The sequence below is a fragment of the Piliocolobus tephrosceles genome, chromosome 4 (assembly GCF_002776525.5).
Source record: "Piliocolobus tephrosceles isolate RC106 chromosome 4, ASM277652v3, whole genome shotgun sequence".
In the NCBI taxonomy this organism is placed as follows: Eukaryota; Metazoa; Chordata; class Mammalia; order Primates; family Cercopithecidae; genus Piliocolobus; species Piliocolobus tephrosceles.
The window spans coordinates 130,027,493-130,049,588 of NC_045437.1; the positions used below are offsets into that span (position 1 = coordinate 130,027,493).

General features: G+C 41.6%; 1 protein-coding gene across 4 annotated transcripts in view; it reads left to right on the forward strand.

Annotated features, from left to right (window-relative positions):
- The window catches only part of ATP10B (ATPase phospholipid transporting 10B (putative)), a 271,561-nt gene that overhangs the window by 217,392 nt on the left and 32,073 nt on the right, over nt 1-22,096 (forward strand). For all 4 annotated transcript variants that reach the window (XM_023218870.2, XM_031935482.1, XM_031935484.1 and 1 more), the window contains 7 exons: nt 498-1,101; nt 3,591-3,700; nt 5,777-5,903; nt 8,781-8,965; nt 14,507-14,828; nt 17,795-17,871; nt 19,241-19,366. In XM_023218870.2, coding sequence (XP_023074638.1) covers nt 498-1,101; nt 3,591-3,700; nt 5,777-5,903; nt 8,781-8,965; nt 14,507-14,828; nt 17,795-17,871; nt 19,241-19,366 — 1,551 coding nt within the window. The remainder of the gene's footprint in view (nt 1-497; nt 1,102-3,590; nt 3,701-5,776; nt 5,904-8,780; nt 8,966-14,506; nt 14,829-17,794; nt 17,872-19,240; nt 19,367-22,096) is intronic.

Sequence of the window (22,096 nt, forward strand, 5' to 3'; positions counted from 1 at the left end):
TTTCAGGTTAATGTGGGAGCTTCAGCTGGCAGGTAGCTCAAGAGTCCAGCCTCTGGAGTCGAGTAGACCCGGGTTTGAGTTCCAACTCTAATCCCTACACACTAGGTGATCATGGCCAATTTATGTAGACTTTTTGTACCTCAATGTCCTCAGCCATAAGTTGGGTTGATGATAGCAGCTCATAGCATTATTGGGAGGATGAAATGAGATACTGCACTGAAAGATAAAGCAGAAGCATTCGTGGTGAGAGTTCAGGAAATGTGAACCCTTACTATGAGTTTCTGATTCTCATCTCCTTTTCCTTCTTTTGTCCACGCTCAGAGTGGGACGATCAAAAGATAGTGGAAAATGACCATTGTCAATGCTTAGAGTCTCAGGGCTGGAGGGAAACATCTAGCCTCACTTATTGCAAAAGTACCTTCATATTCTGCATAAAACAACTTGGTATTATTTCCAACATTGAGAGTAATGTTCTACTTTCCTCCTTTGGCCACAAGGTCACCATCAAACCCTCAAGCAAGGCTCTGGGGACGTCCCTGGAGAAGATTCAGCAGCTCTTCCAGAGGTTGAAGCTATCGAGCCTCAGCCAGTCATTCTCATCCACTGCACCCTCTGACCCAGACCTGGGGGAGAGTTTAGGGGCCAACGTGGCCACCACGGACTCGGATGAGAGAGACGATGCGTCTGTATGCAGTGGAGGTGACTCCACCGATGACGGTGGCTACAGGAGCAGCATGTGGGACCAGGGCGACATCCTGGGGTCTGGGTCAGGCACTTCCTCGGAGGAGGCATTGGAAGCCCCAGCTCCAGACCTGGTCAGGCCCGAGTTCTGTTATGAGGCTGAGAGCCCTGATGAGGCCGCCCTGGTGCACGCTGCCCATGCCTACAGCTTCACACTAGTGTCCCGGACACCTGAGCAGGTGACTGTGCGCCTGCCCCAGGGCACCTGCCTCACCTTCAGCCTCCTCTGCACCCTGGGCTTTGACTCTGTCAGGAAGAGAATGTCTGTGGTTGTGAGGCACCCACTGACTGGTGAGATCATCGTCTACACCAAGGGTGCCGACTCGGTCATCATGGACCTGCTGGAAGACCCAGCCTGCGGTAAGTCCTGCTTTACCAGGGTTCCAGGCACAGAGAGTTCCATAGTTGAAGAAGCAGTGTGGAATGGTAATAAGAAGCTCAAGTTGTAGTGTCACCTGATACAGCAGGTCCCAGCTGGAATACAGACCTACAAGATGCTTTCCTCAAATATCCTTAAAACATGCTGCATTAGCACACCAACATGGCACAGGTATACATATGTAACAAACCTACACATTATGCACATGTACCCTAAAACTTAAAAGTATAATAATAAAATTAAAATTAAAAATGCTGCATTTTACATCTCCTGGACCTAGGGAATCACAGTGTCCATTAGCATATTTAAAGACTATACAGTTTTGTAGCAGATAAACATCTTTAACTTCATCCCAGTTTTCTAAACTCATTTGAACATGGATTATCCACACAGTCTTTTGCACTAGGGCATCCATTATCTTACCATGGAACACATTGTGGTCCTAACTCTTCATTTTGGGGAAAAGCAAACTCAACTCAGAAAGAAAAGGGACTTACAAGAGGCAACATGGTTAACTAGTGTTAAATCCCAGACCCAGGTATCCTGAATTCCAGGTCAGAATTTGTTTCATGCTGCCAGAATTCTGCACTGGGCTTGGTACACTCTGGGAAGCCTCAGGTGTTCCTCTTTATTATCCTTTTCCCCAGCCTCCCCCAGATGGATTTTCATAAACTTGCACTGAGCCAGGAAAATGTTCCAAAGTCCCTACATATCAGTGTCCAATTTTGGAACAGCATGAATTAGTGTGCAGCCGCTTCCTGATTGCTAACAAGAAGACAGTTATGGGGCTATGATTCTCCCAGGATAGTAGATTCCAGCCAAGCTTCAGAATTGCCCAGGCAGCCCTGTGCCTCCTGCATTATCAGCTATGGATCAGGGCCAATAGGTTTATGGGGATTGATTAGTGTGTAGAATGGGAAGGGAGCTAATTAGTTCTCTTTATCCCCAGACTCTGGCAGACAAGTGAATTCAGTACTTCTGAGTCAAGGGAGCCACGGCACTCTATCCCTCAGCAGCAGTCATCCAGACTGCCCTGGAGATGTCTCTTTATTTGCTCCTCACCTGATTGCAAAATGGATTAGAGATGCTTTCAATAAAAGACACACACACAGTGTTACTATAAGAATTGAGAAGCAAAACTTTGAAAGGAGGGAGGAAATAACCTCAAGTTTAATAATATTTATGGTGTTTAAATATTCAATTTGATGCTGAGGTTCCTGGCAGCCTAAGCAAGAAGGTAAACTCCAAGGCTTGCAAGTAAAAGACAAAAAGGTTTAATCTCAGGAGCTGGTGTCTTTAAAAATAAAATATTGTAAATAGTGCTGAATCAGGTGATACATAAATGAAGACTATGCTTAAGGCACCAGGAACACCTGAAAAATGAGAAAATAATCTTTGAAACAAGTTTTATATTATATAAAAACAGCCTTGGAGTAGTATCATGGAAAAATCAGAATTCTATTGGACTTCATTATACTTTTCTGTTAAGAAATATATTTTTAATTTTGCATTATATATACAAGGATGGGTGAGGTATACAAATTCTGTTCAATCTTAAGATGTCTAAAAATCTCAATCCAGCCCTGGTAAGGAATGATTCCGAAAGCTAGCTCAGTTTTACAAGCAATCGATAAATGATGTCTATGGCAGTTTAAAAGAAGTGGTGATGGACTCAATCCTACCCCACATCAGCCAACCTTGGCTGAAAACTTCTTATTATAGAATTAGATAAAGGAATTGGAATTTCAAGAGAAAAAGACAAATTACCACTGACAAACTTATGTAGAACTTTACAAAGGGGACTTTGAGCAACACACACATTTTTCACACTAGATTCATAGGAAATGCAAAAAAAAAAAAAAAAAAAAAAAGTTTTCTCCAAACCTATTTCTTGCATTGAGAGAAGGCCTAGCTCAGCAAAACAAATGAGATGAAGAACTCAGCTAATGAGATCCAGGCTTGTAGATGTCTTGGGACCTAACTTGATATAAGACCTCAAGTAGAAGACAGAGAAGATGATAAATAGTCTTAGAGAACAGTTTCCAAAGTCAGTTGGCCATCCAGGAAAAAACTAAAAACACCTTAGGTAACAATAAAGATTTAAACTTCTAGTCCCCTGATTCAGTTGGGCTGTCATTGTACCTGAGAATCTCAATTACCAAATTCCCAGGCGGTTCTCACGCAAACAGCTGTTTGGGAACAGTACCTTAGACCACCTACCTTCCTTACATGGCACTTTACTCAGCCAGGCTTTTGATGAGAAGATGTAGAGGGCAGACAGTTTAAGGACTCCCTGCATTATCTTCCAGGGCAACCTGACAGGAGAGCTCCTTCATGTTTCTAAGGTGGGCTGTAAGGGATTCCTTCTCTAAAGCATTTGTAGTCTACTACAGAAGATTCCGGGGTGTTGGGGATGGGGATCCCTGAGCATTTGTACGTGGCCTCATGTGGGACAATGGTTATTTGACAGTGCCTGACATGAATGTGGAAAAGAAACTGAGAAAAATCCAAGCCCGGACCCAAAAGCATCTAGACTTGTATGCAAGAGATGGCCTGCGCACACTATGCATTGCCAAGAAGGTAAGAACAAATTCCTCCAAGCATGCTTTGAATATCATTAAATAGCTGAATGGCCTTGACCTTGCTTTTTCTTTCTAAAAGACCATTGGAAGTGGTTGTTTTAACATTTTCAAGATTAGCCGTTCTGACTTGCCACAAAAACCCAAGACACTGACAATTTTGTTAAAGTCAAAATCTGAAGAGCTAGGTCCCGTATCTGTGTGGCTTTGCCATGCCCTGCTTTTCATTGTATGTATAATGGGTAACACACAACTGATGACATTTTTTCAGCTATGATTTTGCTTTCCAATTATTTTTTTAGACATGCATTATTTTCCTTTCAATTTGGGGAGCTTTTATATGGTCACATAAAAATCTAGATTTCCGATTTCTTTTAAAAATTCAGAGGATCTGGCCAACTCTGTTTTCATTCTGGAATGGCAGCAATCAGCTACAACCAGGAAGTTGGTTCCTGTGATGAGGGATATGTTCAGCTGTGTTCTGTGGTTGGCCACAGTCCCTACAACTCCCTATTACATTGCACTCAGCCCAGCCATAGTTTTGTAGGTTACCTGACTCATGCTCCGCAAGATCTTTGAGTTTGTAGCTTCTGCAAGGCAGGCAGGCAGGCAGGCAGTGAGGGCTGCAAATTGCAGAGTGTGGACACCGAGTCACCTAAAAGCAAAGCTAATGGGGTGCTATGATGGGCATACATTTCTGTAGCTAGACATGGATTTTCTTGCATAAATCACCAGGGCTTTTCATGTCTTTTATGGTTCTTAGGGTAGCATTAGAGATCAGGAATACCCACTTTAAAGCCAGAACCACCTGGGTACTAGTCCCAATCTCACTACTTTTAGATGTGTGACCTTGAGCAATTTCTTCACTTCTCTGAGTTTTATCTGTAAAATAGTGCTAATCAGCCCTCCCTCATGCAGTTGTCGTGGAGATTAAAGTAACCACATGTGCAGCAGCTGGGACAGCGACAAATGCTTACCAATACTCTGAATCAGAACTACACCCTTACCACCATTTTTATTATTATTATTATTATTATTATTATTATACTTTAAGTTCTAGGGTACATGTGCATAACATGCAGGTTTGTTACATGTGTATACTTGTGCCATGTTGGTGTGCTGCACCCATCAACTCGTCAGCACCCATCAACTCGTCATTTACATCAGGTATCACTCCCAATGCCTTACCACCATTTTCTAATGAAGTTATTTGTGCATATTTTGCCTCCCCTAATGGACTATGCATTCCTCAAAAGCAAAAGGCCTACTTGTGTCCCTTTGGTTTTCTCTATAGTGCCATGCAGAGGGACTTGAGGAATATTTGATGCTTGAACAAAATAATCTTTCATTGCTATAAGACACCATATGCATGTAATGTCAACAGGAGGGTCTAAAATGGGACTCTGAAGGAAGAAGATGTGGCCGCTAGCTGGATTGTTCCAGCTACTGGGCACTCCATGTGTATGACACCATGCCTGGTGGAGTGCTCTACAGGTTATGCAAGATCTGGCTGCTGCTTTCTTTCCAGCCTCATTTTTGAACTTTCTCCATCTTTCATTCAAGGAACAGAAGGAAGGCCAAGTTCATTGCCGTTCCACAGCCTTAACTCTTGGTTTTGCCCATGATTGACCCTCTGTCATTGGATCTCAGCTTGCAGGTCATTTTGTCGAGGAAACCTAAACTTCCAAAAGAAGGCAGCCCCCTATTCAGTTACTCTTCTATCCCACCACACTTTCTCATATCAGTCATTTTCTATAAAGCATTCCCTGAAATAATTATTTTAAATTATTTATTTGGATAATACCTCTTACCCACCAGCATATAAGCCCAGGCATACAGGGACCTTGTCTGTCCAGATCATCTCCAGTGATCTGAGCACAACAGATTCTTAGTGATAATGGAACACAAGGATAAATCTTCATTGATTTACATATTTAAAAAAAAATCATTAAGAAAGCCCCATCTAATTATGTAGGGTAGTTCAAACAGGCCAATGGGAGGCCCAGCAGGTGAGAAGAGAGGAAATTATCTTGTTGATCCACCCAAAATTGTTAAGGAGCCTTTTCTCGTCCTGTAGGTTGTAAGTGAAGAGGACTTCCAGAGATGGGCCAATTTCCGGCGTGAGGCTGAGGCATCCCTCGACAACCGAGACGAGCTTCTCATGGAAACTGCACAGCATCTGGAGAATCAACTCACCTTACTTGGTAGCTAAAACTAAGTCATCATTATAGGAAAAAAGGAATGCAGCCAGTTGAGAAGGGAGCTCTTGGCCCCGATTCTGACACTACTAATATGTCTCCATTAGCAACCTTCCCTGGGGTTCCCTTCCAGGTATTTGGCACAAATGGGCCCTGCCAATACCCAACCCAGATGCCACACACAGCTTCCTGAGGATGCTCTGGGAGCATTCCTGCATTCCCTGCTGGAAGAAGCCTCTGAGTTTGGCTGCTTTTCTAATAGCACACTCTTTCCTTCATTCAAATGTTTGCTAAGCACCTACTATGTGCCAAGTGACATGCTAGGCTTTGGGGCTGCAACAAGGGACAGGAGCCAAAAAGTCTGCCCTCCCAGAGCTTGGAGTCTAGTGAGGATACCAGATGATTGAGCAAGCAATTTCAACAGACTGTGGTGAGAGCTGGGCTAGCAGATGGGCCAGGTGGGATGGAAGCACAAAGTAGGAGATGCCAGCCTAGCACAGGGGTGAGGGAGGGTCTAGAAAGGCAGTGAACTGAAAGCAAGAAGAGAAGCTGGTCAGGCAGAGGGGGAGGACCGAGTTGAAGGTCTGGAGGCTGGTGGGAAACAGAGTTGGGGGAAATGATGGAAGGCAGGAAAGATCAGCAGGACCCAGATTATGACAGGCCATGTCAATCAGCTGCTAAAAGTTTGGAGAGGGCAGAGGGTGAAAGCAAGGACAGATCTGTGCTTTACAAAAACTGCTGATTGCTGCAGCATGGAAGTTAGATTGCTGTGCTGACAGAGAGATGAGAAGCACAGAGACTGATTAAGAGACAAGCTGTGCTTTCTGTTGGAGGAAAAGCATTGCTAAGAAGCAAGGAGGAGCTTTATTGAACAGGATTAATGTCCTCGTGCCTTGGGAGCAAAATCTTGGTAAGCAATGCCCAGTGTGCACTGGCCACATGGCAAAAAGCCTTCTTTCTTCTTGGTGGACGATGTTGACCTGGGGATGAGGACCAAGTTCTAGATAGGGACAAACGCCTCTGAGACTTGGCTTCTCCTCTAGATGAGTCACATGCCTCCAGCTGCCCAGCCAAACAGGAGTTCAAAGGGAAAGATCCAAGGTCCCTGTAAAGTAGGATGGCTGACAAGCCGAGGAGGCGGAATGGGGTTGGGGAATGGAATGCATTAGCTCCCCACATCCTTCAGCCTTTGGTTTCCTATGTCTCGGCTGCAAAAGCCTCTGCTTGCTGCCTCATAAGGTTCCCTTTAAAGCTGAACACAAGAACTCACTTGAACAAGAACCAGAGAATGGCTGGGCCTGACAACTCTACCACATGATGCCACCAGGAAGTCATCCCATTCAGGCACCTGATCCCTTTCTCCCTTCCCAGAGGATTCTTTTGTTTGGGGACAGCACTCTAGGCTCACTGTATGAGAGGTGTTCCTCCGGTTCTTCTGTGTGGAACCTGCTGGCTTCCCCTAGCTGGGAAAGGCTTTCACAACCCTCCTGTTTCATTTTCTCTTTCACACAAATGAATGTGTTTTTCCTCCTCTCTCCTTCACTCTGCCTCACTGTAATAAGTGAGCTTCCTCTCACCTTCCAGACTAACGCTAGTAGGGGAAGATGAGGCTCAAGCCATCACTTTTTATGGGGTTGTTTACCTCTGCATATGGCCCTCAGATGCAAAACAGGCACATTTCAGGATAGTGGGGTTCTTTGTCTCCCCTCAAGATGGCTTGGAGAGGAGGGCTGAGAAGAGAATTCCACTTTCCACCGAGAAACTGGCACACCACTAAAAAGCTGTAATGCCTTCATGCGGTCTCAAAATATGAAATAATCTTTTCAATATGCATCCAACGTAACCACTTTGCCAACCTATTGTCACTATGGGATTATTAAAAGAAACAAAATGCCACGCTCCTGCCCGGAGTAAAATGGGTAGCCATTAGTCTGTGATCTGAAATGAATCTCAATTGAAAAGCAGATTTATTTTTGCTTAATCACTTAGCAACTATTCAATATTTGGGTATCTATTCATCAGGGCTGGTGCAAAGCTTGAGATCCTTCAAAAATTATGGAATCTGCCTGTTTAATTTCCTCCAAGAATATTATCAAAAATGTGAGTCCCTATTCATTCTGCTTTGATCAGTTGCAGGGCAAAGATTTCAGTCCTTTCACTTCTACTCCTATTGCTGCTAGGCCAGTCCAGGCTACTGTTGCCTCTCCTCTGCAGTCCTGCCTGGCCTCCTAAGTAGCTTTTAGCTCTGAATCTCACCCTGCTTTTCCAATCTCCAACCTATTCTCTTCTCTAGAATGATATTCTTAAAAGTCAAAACTGATTCTGTCACTCCCCAGCATAACACCCTTGAATAGCTTTCATTACTACCAAATAAATTGCAAATCCTTTGAGGCCCTGCCAAGGCTCTGCACAATCCAGCACCCCTAAGTTCCTTTTCTGGCCTCATCTCTCACCTTGCTCTGCCTCCATTTCTGCATCTTCCTCTACTCTAACCTCTGGGACTTCACACACACGCTGATCCCTCGATCTGGAATTTTCCTCCTCTGCCACCTCTTTGCATTATCTCCCAGGTCTCAGTTTAAGTAGCACTTCCTCAGCAAAGCCCACCCTGATTTTCCAGGTGAAGTTCAGGTCTCCTGGTATATAGTCACAGGGTACCCTGACTTTCTCTCATTATATAGCTCAGTTATAAATTATTATTCAATGACCATTGAACTCAGAGGTAGAGACCAGCTCCATCTAGTTCACTGTTATATCCTAGGTGCACAGCCTAGCACAGTGATGCTATGTAATAAACGTTGCCTGGCTTCACAGGGCTTTGGGGAAATTAAGCAACTACTCTTTTACCACAAATGTGAACTCTGTTGTCTTTGATCACTCCAGGAGCCACTGGGATTGAAGACCGGCTGCAGGAAGGAGTTCCAGATACGATTGCCACTCTGCGGGAGGCTGGGATCCAGCTCTGGGTCTTGACTGGAGATAAGCAGGAGACAGCGGTCAACATTGCCCATTCCTGCAGACTGTTAGATCAGACTGACACTGTTTACACCATCAATACAGAGAATCAGGTGAGGTGATCCTCTGTATTGATATCTGCAGATATCAAAGTGTAAAGCAACCCCTCGACCAAGAGGATACAGGCTTCTAGGTGGGATTTGGGTACACCAGAGAAGCACCCAACCCCCAACAGATCCCTGAATCTTGGAGTCTGGAGGACCCTGGAAGTCATCCAGCCCAATATCCTTTATCTCATCCCTATACATGGCTGGCTGCTCTCTTTTATATTACTTCTGGCACTGCTTGTTAGAAAGTTTTACCTCTCCCAAATTCTATTGTTGGTCCAGTCTCCCCATTTGCCCCACAGATAAGGAAACTGAAGACTACTGGGGCTAAGTCACTTGCTCAGGTTTACCCTGCTTGTTTCTGATAGGTAGAACTAAGTCTAGAACTGAGCTAGTGCTATTTACATTCTACCACACTATTTGCCTATGGAATCTCAACTGTCAGTTTCTCACTATTTAAGACTAACTTATCCATTTAAAAAGTCCCAATTAAATTGAAATTATTCTGAGCTTAAATTTTCAGCATCAATTTATATGTCAAACTGGTCTGCCACGGAGTAAAAACCTGAAAAGAATAATGCATGAAGCCAATATGTTTTTATGGGATAAGAGAAAGAGTGAAGCAAAGTTCTAAAAATGGCACTTTTCAACCGGAATAGATTACGAGTGGCAGGGAGTGAGGTTTGGAGAGAAGACTGGGAAAGCTGAAGAAGCATATTCAAAGCTATAACACTATTTTGATATTAGGGGAAAGTATCTGTTTTCACAATTCAAATTGGAGAAAGTAAAGCTCCACCACATGTTCTTGGCTGATGAAGATGGGGGGTGGGCATTGAGATGTGTGCTCCTATCAGAAGGAAGCAGGGGTTGGATTACTCGGAGGATATAAACCAGAAGAGCACTCTACTGCAGGGGTGTGGGCATAGGGCCCCTAGGGCACCTACACCTAGGACATACCATGGAGAAAAGGGAAGAAGATGGAAAGAGGAAAGGAGGGAGAGAAGACTCTGGACTCTAAGTTTTGCCTGAGGCTGATGCAGACCTACAGTAGAATGTTGGGGAGGTTTATATTTCATTTTTACTCCATGAAGCAACAATATACACCCCTTTTTAAAAAATAAAACTAGTGCACATTATGAAAAATGCCAGAGGATCTTTAGATGAATTGGAAAAATCATTTACTTTCCTGTCAGGTGCACAGATTATTAGATTAAACCTTAATGAATTTTCAAAATGAAAATAAGCTCAGGGAAAACTTGGGTTTTAATATCGTGCTTAGGAAGGAAAGTAATTTTCAGCTTGCTTGAGTGCTTGATCCCCATGCCTGCCTGTCTTGCTTGTAATGGAAATTTGGTTTGCAATGATTCTTTCACTCCAGATAATTCTAGAAGGAGAACATCTGCAAACAAGTGAGGCAGTCAGCCAGAGGGAGATCTGCTCGTTGGTTAAACAGCCGAAGCTCCTAAGGAACAGTCAGCCATACTCCACCTTTAATTCAGTCAATGACAGTTCTTTCTGTCCAGTATCCTCCAGGATAGTGCCTGAATCCTCAGCCATGCCTACACCCTTGAGCTCACTAAACCTGTAAGATTAGTCTTTTCATCTCTTTACCTGGGATGAAAAATAAAATGTTAAGCCAGAAACTGGGGAAATATACTGTAAGTCTTAGTTTATTTAAACCCTAGTTTAATGTAGTTACATATTTCCTCCAAGGTTTTTAATTTGCCTAATTCACTATAAATTGATTTAGGATTACTATCCCTTTGCTAGGTGTATTAAAGCAATAATGAAGTTATGGGATCTACCTAGACCTCAGAATTCTCATCCCAAAGATGAGAGAATTACTAATCACTGACGTGTTCATCAACCAAGGAATTTTAAAAGGAACTAACGTATTAGATAGGAATACTGAAACCACTATTATTACTATTGTAATAATTTTGTTGATAATAATTAACAACATGCATTGAAGTTTTAATATGGTTCAAATGCCATTTTTCTTGAACTTCTATTCTCCTCATCTGTAAAACAGATTAAAACTATTAACTTCACAGATTGCTGACAGGATTAAATAAGATCACAGAAGAAAACGACTTACTTAGTGCAGTACCTATGTTAGTTATCTATTGCTACAAAACAAATAACTCCAAACAGACATTTATTATCTTATGGTTTCTGTGGATTAGGAGTTCAGGGGCATCTTAGCTGGGCATTCCTAGCTCAAGGTCTCTCTTGAGGTTGGACTCAAGCTGTTGGTCAGGGCTGTGGGCTCATCTGATGGCTCAACAGGTGGGCAGTTTGGGCACGGGAAGGAGTTCTGCTTCCAAATTCACCCACATAACTGTTAGCAGACCTCAGTTTCTCACTCTGGGGGCCTCTCCACAGGACTGCTATACAACATGATAGCTGGTTTTCCTCATGGCTAATCATCCAAGAGAAAGTGAGAAAGAACACCAAATTGGAAGCCACTGTCTTTTTATAACCTAATATGGGAGGTGACATCTCATCACTTCTGCAGAATTCCCTTCATCAGAAAGGAGTCTCTAGGTCTAGACCACAGTCAATGAAAGGAGTTTACACAAGGGTATGAATACCAGGAAGTAGAGATCACTGGGAACCACCATCTTAGAGGCTTCCTACCACAGTACAGGAGGCATTCTAAATGTTCAATGAATGGTAATTATTGTACTATTTTAAAAGCTGGAAATAAGTAAATTCAGAGATGATTTAATTTTAAAGCTTATGTCTCCAATGACTTGCTTTAGTCATATACTGGAGGAATTTATATAATTGGTGCCAGTCCCAGCTTCCAAAGGACTACTTTGATCTCTTTCCAGATAAGTGCCTCTGGTATAAGTGCACACTCCTAGGACTGCTTCCTGTGGCCCCCCTGGGCTCTATGCATATTCTAGTGCCTGCAACACTCAATTTAGCATCTTAAAGGTAGGCACAGGAATAATAAACTATGTCTTTGTTCTTTCCAAAATAAGTTATGCCAGGACAGAGTGCAGTGACTCACACCTGTAATCCCAGCACTTTGGAGGCCAAGGCAGATGGATCACTTGAGGTCAGGAGTTCAAGACCAGCCTGGCTAAAATGGTGAAACCCTGTCTTTACTAAAAATATAAAAATTAGTCAAGTATGGTGGTGCATGATGGTAATCCCAGTTACTTGGGAGGTTGAGGCACGAAAATCACTTGAACCCTGGAGGCAGAGGTTGCAGTGAGATGAGATCATGCCACTGCACTCCAGCCTGGGTGACAGAGTGAGACTCTGCCTCAAAAAAAAAAAAAAAAAAAAGTTATGCCAGACATTTTCCCAGACAGAAATCTCAAGATCATTGTTCCCTAACCCTGGCCCTTCAGAACTGCTTTCACAATTTTTTCCAAAATCTGTATATGACTTGTACTGTTTTTTTACTTAATAAGTTGACTCACTTGGAATATTATTTTTAGAAGAAACTTTTAGCACTTCAATAAATGTAAAATCATCATCCCTTGCCATGGATGAAGGAACATGTAAAATGAAGACCCATGTGAAGAAAACAATGATATTAAAATTGATTAAATTAATTCAAGATGGATTAAAGACTTAAATGTTAGACCTAAAACCATAAAAACCCTAAAAGTAAACCTAGGCAATACCATTCAGGACATAGGCATGGGCAAGGACTTCATGACTAAAACACCAAAAGCAATGGCAACAAAAGCCAAAATAGACAAATGGGATCTAATTAAACTAAAGAGCTTCTGCACAGCAAAGAAACTACCATCAGAGTGAACAGGCAACCTACAGAATGGGAGAAAAGTTTTGCAATCTACCCATCTGACAAAGGGCTAATATCCACAATCTACAAAGAACTTAAATTTACAAGAAAAAATCAAACAACCCCATCAAAAAGTAGACAAAGGATATCAACACTTTTCAAAAGAAGACATTTATGCAGCCAACAGACACGTGAAAAAAATGCTCATCATCACTGGTCATCAGAGAAATGCAAATCAAAACCACAGTGAGATACCATCTTACACCACTCAGAATGGCGATCATTGAAAAGTCAGGAAACAATAGGTGCTGGAGAGGATGTGGAGAAATAGGAACACTTTTACACTGTTGGTGGGACTGTAAACTAGTTCAACCATTGTGGAAGACAGTGTGGCGATTCCTCAAGGATCTAGAACTAGAAATACCATTTGATCCAGCCATCCCATTACTGGGTTTATACCCAAAGGATTATAAATCATGCTGCTATAAAGACACATGCACACACATGTTTATTGTGGCACTATTCACAATAGCAAAGACTTGGAATCAACCCAAATGTCCATCAATGAGAGACTGGATTAAGAAAATGTGGCACATATACACCATGGAATACTATGCAGCCATAAAAAAGGATGACTTCATGTCCTTTGTAGCGACATGGATGAAGCTGGAAACCATCATTCTGAGCAAACTATTGCAAGGACAGAAAACAAAACACCACATCTCACTTGGAGGTGGGAACTGAACAATGAGAACACTTGGACACAGGGCAGGGAACATCACACACTGGGGCCTGTCATGGGGTGGGGGAATCATGGGGTAGGAGAAATATCTAATGTAAATGACAAGTTAATGGGTGCAGCAAACCAACATGGCACGTGTATACATATGTAACCTGCACATTGTGCACATGTACCCTAGAACTTAAAGTATAATAAAAATGAATAAATTGATAATGCTGTTTTCTGCCACAACTTTATTAAAAAGTGATGTTCAGAAAAGTTGATATCAAGAATAAATTTGAATCAAAATATAACTATCTTTGATATAATCAAAAGTAATGGAAGAAAAAAATTGAAAAAGGAAATACTTTCTCACTATATTTCAAGGCAAACACCAGAAAAAAATAAATAAGTTTATTTCCATCAATAAGACTTTCATAACCATAGTCCGTTCAAACCAATATGATTGATGCTTCATGCCACAGTTCTTAGCACCCTTCATGGAATACAACAATGGAAAAACACAGGGACAATGTATTTTTTCAATTAGGAAGCCACAGTTCAAGTGGTAATGATCCTGACTCCACTACTAAGTTTGGATGATCTTGGGTGAGTTATTAAAGATCTCATTTCAATCTCCTCATCTCTAAGACTGGGAATACACACCCTATCTACCACACAGGAATGTTCTGAGGAACAAAGGGGAACTTAAATGACCTGTGAGAAATAGCACCATACCAGCATGACATATTGTCATTATTTACCATCATATTAGTATTATTTATTATGCCATCCTTGTATCTATCTCCATCTTGCTGAGCTACTTTCACTCCCACTCACAAGCAGTGTCTTCTATTTTGTCTGTTAATTTGGTTCCAAATTAATATTCCTTTGATGTTATGTCATATATTGCAGAGAAATGTAAAAATTGGAGAATAGCTTATAAGTAATCTCTATGGTAGTAGATTTTTATGACTATCTTACTAAAGAATAAAGTGAAATTGTTAACATGCATTTCCAAGGTTGCTTACAAATACTGTATTATTATGCCTCTTTATAGGAGACCTGTGAATCCATCCTCAATTGTGCATTGGAAGAGCTAAAGCAATTTCATGAACTACAGAAGCCAGACCACAAGCTCTTTGGGTTCCACTTACCTTCCAAGGCATCGTCCATCACCTCAGAAGCTGTGGTTCCAGAAGCTGGATTGGTCATCGACGGGAAGACATTGAATGCCATCTTCCAGGGAAAGCTAGAGAAGAAGTTTCTGGAATTGACCCAGTATTGTCGGTCCGTCCTGTGCTGCCGCTCCACGCCACTCCAGAAGAGTATGATAGTCAAGTTGGTGCGAGACAAGTTGCACGTCATGACCCTCTCCATAGGTACCCATCATACTGAGATGCGGGTGGCACCTTGGCAGGGATGATCTGATGAAAGACCGGACCAGAGGTGGGAGGTCAGGTCTCAAAGTCAGAATGTTTAGGCTGTGAGTCATTGTCTTAGAGGGAGAGAGTTCAAAATGACAGTCAGGATGCAGCAACTAGGGGATGAAGTGGGACAGTGCATCAAAGTTCCTGGAACTAGCAAGTCAGCTAAAGATAAATCAGGATTTAGATGGAGGTCAAAACCAGCAGGGGCCTTGAATTCAGTGTATCCAGGTAGTTTAATCAATGATATATACTCAGACCATCTTAATTCTGGGATGCAGATCATTTTCCCTTTCATACTTTATGCATGCCACAGCTTCAGGTGTTTAGGGATTTGATAGTATTCTGAGTGTTGATGGCTGGTGGGGAGATTTTAAAGATTGGAACTGTCTCATGTTTAACTTGTGTTTATTTCTAAATACAAGGCCAGCACGAGGCATATCACCAATAGATGCTAGCATTGGTTGATAAAGAATTTTTCAGAGGGGGCTAAATTTTAATCATGTTGGGACAGAGAAATGAAAACTGCACTTACTTAACACCTTTCAGGAACAACCAAACCTGGTTTAAAAGAATCTTTGTGATCTTCTGTTACCCTCGGCCACAGCTCTTATTGTGGTCACCTTTCTTTCTCCAACATTTGCCTTTCCATGTTCCAACAAATGAAACTGTTTACCATTCTGGGCCGTGTCCTCTCTCACTTCTGGGCCTTTGCACAAGTTATTTCCTCTGTAAAACACTTCTTCCAATCCCACCTAACTTTGCTTTCCCCTGGGGGCTCCCACAGCACCCAGGACTCATAGCTCAAAGCACTGTCATACCTTCTGTGATAGCCTCCTCAGTAGACCATCACAGTAGAACATCTACTCGAGTAGACCTCAGGAGACCCTCACTCAGTAGAACATCTACCTGAGTTCCTCGAGCAGAAAGATCATGTCAGCCTTATTCACTGTTGGATCCCCTGCCCAGCACATACCAAGCACATAGTAAATATTGCCTTCTCTTAGGGGATGAAATGGGACAGGGATATCTCTTAGGGATATTCTTACAGATGTTGCCAGCTTCTCCTTCTACACAGGCATGAGAAAAGATTTTCTTTCCTGACATTTCAAATAGAAACCCTATTAAACATGATGGTTTTGTTCCTGGTGTTCAGGTAAGAACAGTAGAGAATAACAAGAGTAGGCCAGAAAGAAAGCAGAGAGCAAACCTTTAGCAACGACATCCTACTTTTATGCCCAGAATTGTCCTCTTCAGAAATTCAGACACACACAAGGCAATGGCCCAAGAATGATTTTCTCTGAGGTCAGACATTGGCTTCACTCCCATAGCAACAGAAACAAAACCAGCGTGGCAAGAAATAGCATGGTTTCACACCTCTACTTCTCCTGGTTCACTAACAGAAGAGGTTAAAGGTTGGATTTATTAAGCCATGGGGATGATTAAAATTATGCATTGCTATGCAATCAAAAAAAATTTTAGAATAAAGGCTATTTATGGCAAAATTTTTAAGACCAATAAATGTGTCATCAGATAACTAGGAGAAGAATCATTCTCTCCCTCCCATTTTATATTCTACATCATAATAATACATCATATAATAAACTTACATGATATTTTATATCTTTATAAATATATAAAGATATAAATATATAGATATAAATTTTATCTTTCTATATAAAGAAAGATATAAAATATCAATATAAATTCTATATCATAATAATATAAATATTAATTGCAGCTTATTCTGAGAAACTGCTAGAAAACGGGTAGGGCCAGGAAAAGAATGAAGGCAGCATAGTCTACAACAACAAGGGTTGGCAAACCATGGCCTGCAGGCTGAATCCAACCCACGGCATGTTTTTATATGGATATTAAGAATGATTTTTCTATTTTTCAATGTAAAATTTATAAAATACTAATAGCCTTTCAGCAAGAATAACTGTTCAGTTTTGCTTCTTGGCTCACAAAACCTAAAATATTTACCATCTGACCCTATACAGAAGAAGTTTGCCGAACTCCCATCTAAAAGATAAAGCACTGGGGAGAGTTTAGCTTCTGGGGAAGGCCTCGCTATATAAAGCTATCTGTGGCTACTTAAATTTAATTAAATCGAATTTCACCAGCAAAATTTCCGTAGTCACATGTGGTTACTGGTTTCTGTATTGGACAGTGCAGATATAGAACATTTCCCTCATCACAGAAAGATCTTGAACAGTCTTGGTATACAAGGAGACCGTGTGTGTGTGTGTGTCTGTGTGTGTCTTTCTATGCCTTACCTCCAGTTTCCTGAAACAACTCAGTTCATTGAATGGGAACTCAGTGTGACTAAATGTATTTCAAAAACATGAGTCAATCTCATTTTTCTACACTGAGAAACAGAGCAGAATATCATCCCTCTCCTTGGAAACCACTGACAATTTCTGATGATTTCACTGTCCAAACTGTCCAGTTGTCTTGATATGGTTAGTATTTCAAGTTTGACTGGGGGAATTGTATTGGCCCTGGAATCTGAAAGATCCAAGTTCCATTTCTCCTGGGTCCTTTCTCTAGTGGAATTACCCTTGCCAAGTCTCTAAGTTGCTCAACTTCTCCATTTGCTGATCAGTAAAGTTCATTGTAACATTTGTGAAGGCATTTTTTTTTAAACTGCCCAAGTCTCTTGATTACCATTATATCCCCAATACCTAACGCTGTGTCTAGAAAAAAAAGACACTTAGTAAGTCCTATATTTGTTGAACGGTAAAGAAAATGGTGGACTTATTGTCCAAAGAAGAAAGTACTATAGCAATGGCTTTCTATAGCACTAGAGTAATGTTGAAAGGATTCAATTGTACATAACTGGGGACACTTTAGAGCTACCTCATTGTCACTGAGCAGTTGAACCAAAAATAAAAAATACCTCATGACCTCTCTTTCAGGTGATGGAGCAAATGATGTAAGCATGATTCAAGCTGCTGATATTGGAATTGGAATATCTGGACAGGAAGGCATGCAGGTATTGTTCTCTGCAACTGTTCTTGTTTCTTCCTTCCTTTCTTTGGTCCTTAGTTGAGATATAAGGAAATCTCCAGAGTGTTGAAGAAACTTCTCCCTGAGAACTTCCACCCACATCCAAAGTTGCAATGCCCTCCATAAGCAATGACAGACATAAGGACATTGGAAATCATTTTGCAAATGTACACTTTCATAGTGTCAAAATTCAAAAAAGAAGAATACTAACTTGACTGCTAAATGTTCCCATTAAAACAGACAACATTTTGTGTTTGTGGGTTTTGAGCCATTAACAATTGTATTTCCACCACCAGTGTAAACATTTGGCACTGCTTAAATTTGTTGATGAGGATAGAGAGCATTGACTGGGAAGCTGCAGAATCGTTCTGAAATGTTACCCTTTACGTATCTCCTATATGCTAGCAATCTGTTAGACCAGGGGTATCCAATCTTTTGGCTTCCCTGGGCCACATTGGAAGAAGAATTGTATTGGGCTACACACAAAATGCACTAACTATAGCTGATGAGTTTTAAAAAACTGCAAAAAAAAAATAAGTCTCATAATTTTGGGCCACATTCAAAGCCATCCTGGCTTGCATTAGACACTTCACATTTAGGATCTCATTGAACTTTAATAATCATCACACCCTCTAATAGATTGTTATCCATTTTTTAGATTGGGAAACTGAGGCACAGGGAATCAGACCAAAATTTCTACCAGGATTTACAAACAGGCATGTTCAGTGTTCATATTTTCAAAAGAGTACTATAAACTTGTTGTGAGTAATCCCAGGGGCAGAAGACGTATTTCAGCTCCAGGTAAAGGAAGAGCTGTCACTTAGCTCTATCTGTGAATGGAGCCAATGGCCTGCCTCAGGGGGTGGTGAAAGTGTTCAGAGGATTGAAAATTTGCTGGAATAGAAGTCCCTTCTCTCTGGTTAACCATTGCATCCCTAGCACAGTGCCTGATACACAATGGGCCACAGTCACAGATGGAGCTAAGTGACAGCTCTTCCTTTACCTGGAGCTGAAATACATCTTCTGCCCCGGGATTACTCAGAACAAGACACAGTTTATAGTACTCTTTGAACATGCCTGTTTATAAATCCTGCTTGCTGGATAAATGGATGCAGAGCCACCCTAGACCACTGATCCCTTCTGATCTGCCCTCCTTGGATTCTAGTGAGGTTTGGATTTCCCAGAAGGGAGGGTAGAGTGTCAGAATCCAAAAAGCTACCCAAGAGTGACCACAACAAGGGGTCTTTAGGACTCTGCTGGCCACAGGCCTAGACCAAAGCAACGCCCTTGAGAGAGTCCCTCTGGGGCACTGGCAGCCATGGATGGAAGCTGATGTGTCTGTTCTCCCCTCTCAGGCTGTCATGTCCAGCGACTTTGCCATTGCCCGCTTTAAGCATCTCAAGAAGCTACTGCTTGTGCACGGCCACTGGTGTTACTCGCGCCTGGCCAGGATGGTGGTATACTATCTCTACAAGAATGTGGTAAGTAGCCTGTGGCATCCTCCCACCCAGGCTTTGGCAGTCCTTGCCACAGGGCCAGATCTCCCCCTAGCAGTGGGCAAAGCACCTCAGCATAAAAGGAAGGAGTCGGGCTGGCATAGTGTTGGATCTTGAAACTGTTCCTTGAGCTAGACTCTTCACTTTCTATTTTTGTGAAGTTATTGGTAGAATTGGCAATGCTGTATGAAAAGCACCTGGCACACAGAGGGCAGCGCGAATGGCTACTAGTGTAGACTCTGAAGTCAGACACATTGGGTTCAAAATCCAGATTCCCATATGTGGTAATTTCCCTAAATCTCAGTTTCACCATCTGTAAAACGGGGGGTGGTAAGAGTACCTTTCTCATCTATTTGCTATGAGAACTAAATGAAAGCTTGCATATAGTGATTAGCATATCATAATCGTCTATAAAGTTAACCATTTTTGTTATTGTTGTTGCTGTCATTACTCTTGGAGTTAAATCTCATAAATGAGATTTTCTTATTGTAACAAAGAAGGATTTGAAGAGCTAGGCTGACTTGTATCTTAGATTTCCTCTCTATATAGAGCCAGCTCAATGCAAGAGCTACACCCCATGCCTTGGGAGAGTGAAGATGAAAAGTACCCCATAGAATATAAGGCTGGAGCCCATGGCTTCAACTTGGGATTTGTACATCACTTCAGTGCCCCTGGCTTTCTTTCAGGGAGTTTCTGGAGGGCAGGATACTAAATAAAATATCTACATGGCAAAGATGTTTGAGGTGAAGAGATTGTCTGCGTAATCTTACCGGACTCCAACATGCTGTATGACCTTGAAGAAACTAAAGCGCACAGAGATTAATTAATCTTTTCATCAATAATATGGGGAAACTATGATTCTATGTCAAGAGGCCTTAGAGTCAGAGCTCTGAAAAGCATATAGCCCTATACAAATACAAACAATAAGTTGTGTCTCCTAAAATCTATGTTGTTTTCTGTCTTGTTGATGAGGTCCCAAAGCAAACACATACCAATTGAGGTATTAAAACTGTCAGAAGACTCTTGTTTGAAAAACCCTTTATTTACAATGGGTATAGGAAGAAGTCAGAACATTGCTATACTAATGGAGGGAACAAGACTGAGTTTTTCTATCTAGTTCAAAGGCTTTCAATAAACTCCAAGATCCTCCAAACAGAATTTGACTCCTTTTTGCATAAGTGAAAGGGGAGGATTAAGACCAAGGTGATGGAAGAGAAGCATTAGCCAGGTAGTAGCTACAAAATTGCATGTTTTTTCCTCTTGCTCCAGTCTTTCTTTCAGACTCTGACACAATCACCCTTGCTCAGGAATGACTTTCTGTGCAAAGTTCAATATATATGTAGATAAACAGCATGACAAAAAGTAATGTAAATTCAGTCAGCTCGATGGTAATATTATCTCAGCAAGTCTATGCAAACAAGTCACTCCATCTGACTTGAAACTCACTTTGAGAGTGAAAGACTGTTTACTTAGAATTCAAAATGCCCCTGTTTAATTTTTTTGGCAGCTCAAGGCATAATTCTTTTCAATAAGCACAGCCTCTTCTCTGCATTAAATTTGTGAAATAGGAAAGAAAACGTTTCCAAGCAGCCACGCTTTCAAAGCTTAAATGATATTTATTTCCAGCCCAATGCCATGCTCAAAATTGTGATACTGATGCCGCATTATCTCCCTGTTGCAATTAGAAGGTGGAGAACTATGACTTTCACATCCGAAACCAATTTCAGAGGGGATTAAAACCCGGCCTGCTCTGAAATTTGAACAATGAATTAATTACTGCACTGTAGCTTCTTGAGAGAAAGAGCAGGCATCCAATCTCAGCAATGCTGCCACAGAGTTCAATGCACTTCCTGCAAGGTACAAAGATTCCAGTTAAGCAGAAGTGAAAAACAACCAAGATCTTACCAGGGCCTCAGTAGGAAAGAAGTACTCTGTAATGTTAAAACTCCAGGATGGATGTTAGCATAGAGCTAAGATTAACTACATCGATTCAAATAACAATTGAATGTCTGCTGTGTGTTGGGAACAGGGCTGAGCAATGGGTATAGAGCAAGAATCAAGCCAATCATGGCCCGTGTGAGGCTTACTGTCTACATCAGGTCTCAGGAAGCTTTCTCTTCAAAGAGCTAGATAATAAATATTTTCAGCTTTGCAAGCTGTATATGTCTAGGAAAGTCTAATTGTACAAGCCAAAGATAGGACGAGAAAGTTTAGAGGTGGTCAAAAAGAGAAAACTTTGAAAATTCAGATGCTGATTGTACCACTCTCTAGCTCTGAATTTGGGCAGGGGGCAACAGTATGTCAGAACCTCAGATTCTTCATCTGTAGAGTGGGCCTAATAATGTTATTATTGTTAATATCAACGTGTGATATATCAGTACAATAACATAGTACTATTGCTATTAACAATATTAACCTTGCAAGGTTGTTAGGACAATCTATAGTGTGTATTGCATATCCAGCGATGTACTATATGCCTGATGTATATCTCACTCCTGGCACATATAGAAGGTCAAATCTTACACCGATGTTACTACTAGTGGCAATATGTTTGTTAAAATAGAGAGCCCCTCCAAAATAACATTGACTCAGCAGTTCAGAAATAGGAGTTACAACTTGAACACAAACCTGCTGAATGATTTCTTGCAAGACCCTTCACATCTCTGTGCCTCAGCCCCACATAACTGAGAAGTTCTAGTTCTAACTCCAGGACCA